The following is a 6,517-nucleotide window of genomic DNA, read 5'->3' on the forward strand; positions in this document are numbered from 1 at the left end:
TGAATCCCAAACTCTGATCTAGTAAGTACTGCCTTAGCAGCTTCCCAGCAGCTGAGGGCCACCATCTCATTTAGCTGAAATGAAGCATCTTCGAGCTCATTTGCAGTATGGATTTATGGCCCTTGTCCAGGCAACCTCCACTGAGATCAAGATGGTGCTCTGCTAGCTAGCCATTAATTAGCACCAATGTTTAACATTCCTGCATGAGGCCAGCTGATAATTCATCAGTTCCTTTCTTCTCTAGTTCCGCAAAGTGTGTGGTTTGGTTTGTTTTCAAAGAGCATGATTAACCAAAAAATCTTTCTAAACTGCTTTCCATTTTTAACAATCTTTTATTAAAGGAGCTAACTCCCTGGTATAGAAAAAAGCTCCCATAACTTGGGAGAAAGATAAATGAGCTGAGTACAAGCAGTGACCATCCACACTGCTCTTAAGCTTCATACAAGAGTTTGACAGCCCCTTTATTTCATTTGTACTCAGTGTTTTCTGCTTCTGCTGAAAAGAAACAATAATCTGAAACAAAAGTTCCAACCCCATGCCATGGTCTAGACCAGGCACTAGACTAGGTTGCTAAAAGCCTCATCCAACCTGACCTTGAAAACTTCCAGGGATAGGGCATCCACAGTTTCTCTGGGCAACCTATTCCAGTGTCTCACCACCCTCATAGTGAGAAAGAAAAAAAAAAAAAAAAAAAAGCCACAATAGTAGAAAAGGTGGAAATATCATTTAGCTGTGAAAGACAGGGGGAAAAAGCATGCAATAATATAACAACATAAAAAATAGTTTAATAATACAAAATAATATATAAATAAAAATAAAAACACTAATAAGATACAAAGTAAAATAAAATTAAACCCTGTTTAATTTGTATTGCCTTTAAAAACAGACATTTGGTTGAAAATGACATACCATAATTCTGGAAAAAGCCAAAAGAAGACCTCCAGTGTTAAGAATATTTAGCCTAACATAGGCAAAAGCTCTCTCATACAGTATTTTTGAATTATTTTTTCCCCAATATAGAAGAGAAAGCTATGTCACTGTAATATATGTTCTTTCAGTGGGAAATTCTCCCCAGAAGCCTAATTTCTACCCAGTTCTATGAAACCATGAAGCAAGAGTACACATTTGTACCCACTGCACGCAGTGGCCTCCTTTACCTTCCTGTCAATAAGAACTACTTGCCAAATGAAATCCATTGTTTTAATGCCACTATTTATAGCCTTTCAGAATACATTCTAAGTTTTACTGGCACTGGAACTGAAGCAGTCCCTTAGAAACATCAAAGCAAAACCCTGTTCAAAAACTTTTCAGCTTTTAAGTCTACTTCACTTAGAGAATCCTGTGAACTCAGCATTAAAGGATTCTAAAAATATTCAATAATGTACTAATCCAGCTGTCTTCTCAAAAGACTGTAAGGTACTGAAATAGCAAGCATCAGCAACTTGCCAAATAGGATTTTTCAAATAACAAGAAATCCAATTTAATGAAACTGTTAAGGACTGATTCAGTCACTATATCTGTGAATCTAAGACTGTTTCAGGAACACTGCTAATAAATTATATCTTACCCTACATACTTATATTCAATGGCTCACTCTTCCTAATTTCAGACAGAGCAATAAAGACTCCACAAGATAAAGGCCAGGGCAAAAACTGAAACACAGCAGGACATCAGGTAGGACTGACAGGTCTGGAGAAGCTCATGAAGCAGTGGGAACTGAAGCCCACTCTACCAGAGAACTATAGTTAAAGCACTATGGGTACATACCAGTATAGAGTGATGATGGCCTTCCAGGTGCATAGTATTTTTATCTCAAATGTACACTGAAGGTGTATTTTAGCATGTGTGATGTTTGAGAATGACCATGAATACAGATTCTGGGGAGGATGCATATTATAACAGAAAATTACTATGTAGTTAGTATTTCCTTCTACCTATGTATACAGAAATAATCCAAACATTTTCTCCTATAAAACCAAATTTGAACATTATTGTATATTATACTATGCAATTTCTTTCTCAAACTGCTATCAGTATGTTAAAAATCAGGGGAAAGAGACACAGGAAGCATATTTCTTTTTCCATACAGATGTAAGTTACAAGGAGAGGAACATAAGGTGTCTTCTATAATTAAAAAGCAAGCAAAAACTCCTTCTTCTGTATTTCATGGTCTGTATAGCTTAAACTTTCCAGACATAACCACTTAAGGCCTTCCATGTGATTAATCACTTTCAAATTAAGCTGTACATTAATGATTTTAAGCTGTTAGACATTTGTTCTATGTTTAACAATTTGCTTAATTCATAAAAACCTTAAAATCTTGCTATGATATAAATATTTCAATTAACTATGATCACTTATTTCACTGAAGCCATCCCTATGATGTGGGAAATTTAATCTATAACTGTGTGCTTAATGAGCCTGACACTGAACAATAGCCATCCTTGATGAATGACACTGAACAATAGATATCCTTGATAAATGTGGCACATGACCTTCCCCGGTTGCCTAGTGGTATTGTGTAACAAAGGCACTAAACAGGATAAGATGATGCGCAACCTTCAGATGTAAAAGTTCACACCTGAGGAAGACTCGTTTACTTCATCCTAAGACCTCAGCCCTCGACGACTGGGAGGCACTGCGCAAGCGTAAAGGACCTTTTAACTAATTATAATACCAAGTGGGGATAGGTCATGAATATGTATAGGCATGTTGTGTCACCTCATGAATATGTATATGTATAGAGAATAAATGTAGAGAGCAATCGCGCTGAGGCGCGCATGCTTTTGGAGGAGCAATCCCCCATGCGCCCACCGCTGAATAAAGCATACCTACTTTACAACCCTGACGACTTGTGAAGTCATTCCGCATATCACCTGTAGTTGGAAAAATGAGTCACCTGAAAAAATTTCCAGGTCAACTAACTTTGTAAGAGGCACAAGAGTTGTCTTCCAATGACTACTGGTTTCCAAGCCTAGAATGTGATGATACACCTCTCACCATTGCCTCACATGAACACTGTGCCAAGAGAATGAACAGGCTGCAGCCTGGGAGAGCTGGAACAGTGCACTTTAGCCTTCACAATTACCTCTTGAACACGTTGGACATGAAATCAAAAGGACTGTAGAAATAGCTTTCCTTTGACACCACATGACACCAAGTGAGAGGAAGGATCACCATGCAAATGCAGAGCAGATGTTCCCTCTGTTCACTGCTGAAGAAGATACTGATATTTTGGTCAGATATTTATAATGAAAGTATATAGTTTGGCTCCTAGAGAGATGCTGTTTCTACCTAAAAGTACTTTTTCACCTATATCAGTACAACTCCAGCTTCTCCCTAAACCAAATTTCAGGTGATGCCAGGATGGCAAAAGCAGAGCCAAGCTCCTCAGTGCCATTCCATATTTTCAACTTGATTAGGACAAGTATGTCAACATATGCTACAGAGTTCTCCGACCCAGCCACAAAGAAGTAACTACAGAAGCAAAGAACTGTGGTGGTAACTGCAGAAATGATGCCCAACTTGCATTGTTTCTATAATAGCATTTTGAATAGTTACTCTACTGTATCTTGTGGATGTATTTCTTTTCAGTATGGTGCTACCTTGCTGGGTATGACTACTCATTAAAACCACTTAGAAATCACTACTGGTCCCTCAGCGGCAACCACATTGCAGAGCTTTTCTGACAAAGCATATAAACGTCAAATTCATAATGGGATGCAGAGGGGGCTGTATAGCCCTTTGTTTCTTACTATTCCCTTGAGAAACCCGATCCCCACGGAGGCACGTTAGTTTAAGTCACCTACAAAGACTGAGGTACATTTACTATTTTGACAAAGACTGTCCTAACAGTGACCAGTCTGAATTTCACCATATACTCATCACATCACTTGTCTCAAGACTGCTTGAAAGGATGCTCTTGGCTGAATTAGGAGTTACTTTATTTGTAAGTTGGTCATAAGAGCTGAGTAACAATGTGCCACTAAACATTGCGTATATATTCTGAGACCCAAGAACCGTATTACAGCTTCATAACTTTTTAGGGGTGTCTTAAAATTTGAATTCTGAGAACAATAAAATAATGATCAATACTGGAGTGCATGATAAAGGATGACAAAAGTGGGCATGCACAGGTACAAGGTCAGTCTGATCATGGAGAAAGGTGCAACTTTTGAGGAAAAGGCCATTTGCCATTGAACTCTATATAGCCCCAGATGGACATTCCAGTGTCAGAATCAAACTAGCATGAAAGAACTAATGTTATGAATAAAATGGGCACAGATTTGTAAAAGAGCAATAGGAAAACGTAAGCGTTCCAAACAACATATGTAAGAATACTTATATGACAAATATAAACAGTAACAGAAAGCTACTGTGCAGTGAGTGACATGAAATGATGACTGTAAAACAAAAACTATGTTTAATACTTGGGGGAAAAAGAAAACAAAAAGGAAGAAATAAGCTAGGTGTCTAATTTAGGTGTAGAAAGCAGCACATATGCAAAAAGATAAGCTAAAAACATATATAGGTCATGAATGATGTTATTTCTGAGTTTCAGTTTTATTTTTACTAGCCACCTCCTGGGGCAGGAATTCTGAAGTGTTTGCATAGAAACTTACTCTTCCAGTCTGTGATGATTAATAAGCAATAAAACATGATCTGACTGCTATCAGAATGAGCAGACAGCCTACCTTTATGGTTTTGACACTTAACGTAGCTTTTCTGATGCATAATGCAACAGCATTGAGCTTTTTCAAATGATTGTGTATTTCAACTTGCTGCAAAGCAGAATGCATTATGTATTAGTTACGTTCACACTCCTAACACCAAAGCAGGGAAAAAACATCTTGGGATTACCCAAGAGGGCAGCATATTTCCTAGAAAATGTCAGTATGGCCTCACAAATGCTAGAGATGCCTACCTGGGGTTAGTGTCAAGGACAGGCCTTATTTCATGGCACAACTTGAATGCCCATGAATATTCCCTTAGTCACTTGCAATTCCATGTCTTTCAGATAAGAAATTTTTTATTTTTTTTTTAAGCTTACTATATATTATTTTTTCCTTTCTTCACAATTCATTAACCAAAGGTCAGGGCTCTCTGACATTTTTCTGCTAGGGATCAATCAGTGCCAGACACAGGTCCCCTCTAGGCAAGGCTGAGCAGACTCTACCCTAGCCCTTCTCTCAAAACCAGCTGCAACGAAACTGCCCCTCCCCCTTCTCTGCCCTCCCCCCCTAAAAAAATATGATGTGGCTCCATTTAGACACATTTCCTTAATTTACCTCCTGTATTCTACACCCTGCTCACCTGAATGCTGCTGAATTCAATCTGCATGTAGTATTTTCCTTCCTAGCAAATCAAAGCCAGCATTCAACCTAACTGGAAATCTCTCTCTCCATGGGCTTTCTTACAGTCAAATGCTCAGTGCCCAGTTCTGATCACTTGGCTGTTCGCCATTCCCTGCTCCCTCTCCCTTTGGGTACACAGATGGTCCAGAGTCTTGGACAAGGGCTGTGTTTTATTCTTGAAGCACACAGGAGTCTAAACCCAACGGGAGTTTCTTGGCAGTGTTGCAGTGCAACAGCAAAGAGTGCCCTTGCAGAAGTGACTTTATGTAGCTGACATAACCTCCTGATGTTCACATTTAAGACGGCTGAGAGAGGACAACAGGTTTCCTTTTGGAACCTAATACTGAAGCGATTGAAGTTTTCAAGTGCAAACAGTAAGCATATTGTAATCAAAACAGACAGATGTATGCTTAATGATGACAGAATTAAAAAATTATCAGGTATTGTGTGGATAGTGCATACAAGATGGACAGACCATGCAGGGAAGCAGATTGAAAACTCAAAACCAGATTGAGAACACAGCCTGAATCAGCATGGGCACATAGGCAAGAAAACTAGACCATGAACTTTTGGGTTGACAGTTTCAAGTTGAAAACAGCTTGTTGTTTTACAGATACAGAAGTGTCCCATTTGTCCGATTCCTCCTGTTTTCAGGAAAGCAGGATGCTGAACTCTTCTACAGAGAGGCAGAAGACGGAAAGATGCTTGATCTCATCACTAATTCCTATTCCAGCTTAGAACACCAAACGAGGTTCCTAGACTTAACTAGACACACCCCCACAGCCCCACACCCTACCCAGTCAAAAAGAAATAGGAGATAATTGCTCAAAATTTAGTTGTACCTGAGCAATTGTCTAACCACTGGTCATTTCATAATTACCAGACTCAAGATGATCAGGTTTATGCTCTCAGCCATAAAACGTGAATAGGATTATGTGTTTGTTTGGGGTTTGGTTTTTTTCTTTTTTTGTGGTGTAACAACATGCCTTTTACTTCATATGCCCATTCTTAGAGAAAAAACACTAAATGTTTTCTGCTGTGTTTGAAACAAGCTGACAAACTGGCATTTCCTTATTTGTTCTTATGTGATCGGTCTGCCTTCTGAAAAAGGTGACAGTTAAACTTTAAAGGACAGTTGTTTTCAGTTCATGCTTTTCTACAAG

The 6,517-nt window shown here is 38.7% G+C and overlaps 1 protein-coding gene across 1 annotated transcript in view; it reads right to left on the reverse strand.

Moving 5' to 3' along the window:
- BICD1 (bicaudal D homolog 1 (Drosophila)) overlaps positions 1-2,871 on the reverse strand; it is an 81,680-nt gene extending 78,809 nt beyond the window's left edge. Inside the window, exon 1 of the mRNA XM_010017150.1 lies at positions 2,836-2,871. Within this exon, the coding sequence (XP_010015452.1) occupies positions 2,836-2,871 (36 nt within the window). The remainder of the gene's footprint in view (positions 1-2,835) is intronic.
- Between the last annotated feature and the right edge of the window lie 3,646 nt (positions 2,872-6,517).

This window comes from Nestor notabilis, unplaced genomic scaffold (assembly GCF_000696875.1).
Source record: "Nestor notabilis isolate BGI_N333 unplaced genomic scaffold, ASM69687v1 scaffold4086, whole genome shotgun sequence".
In the NCBI taxonomy this organism is placed as follows: Eukaryota; Metazoa; Chordata; class Aves; order Psittaciformes; family Psittacidae; genus Nestor; species Nestor notabilis.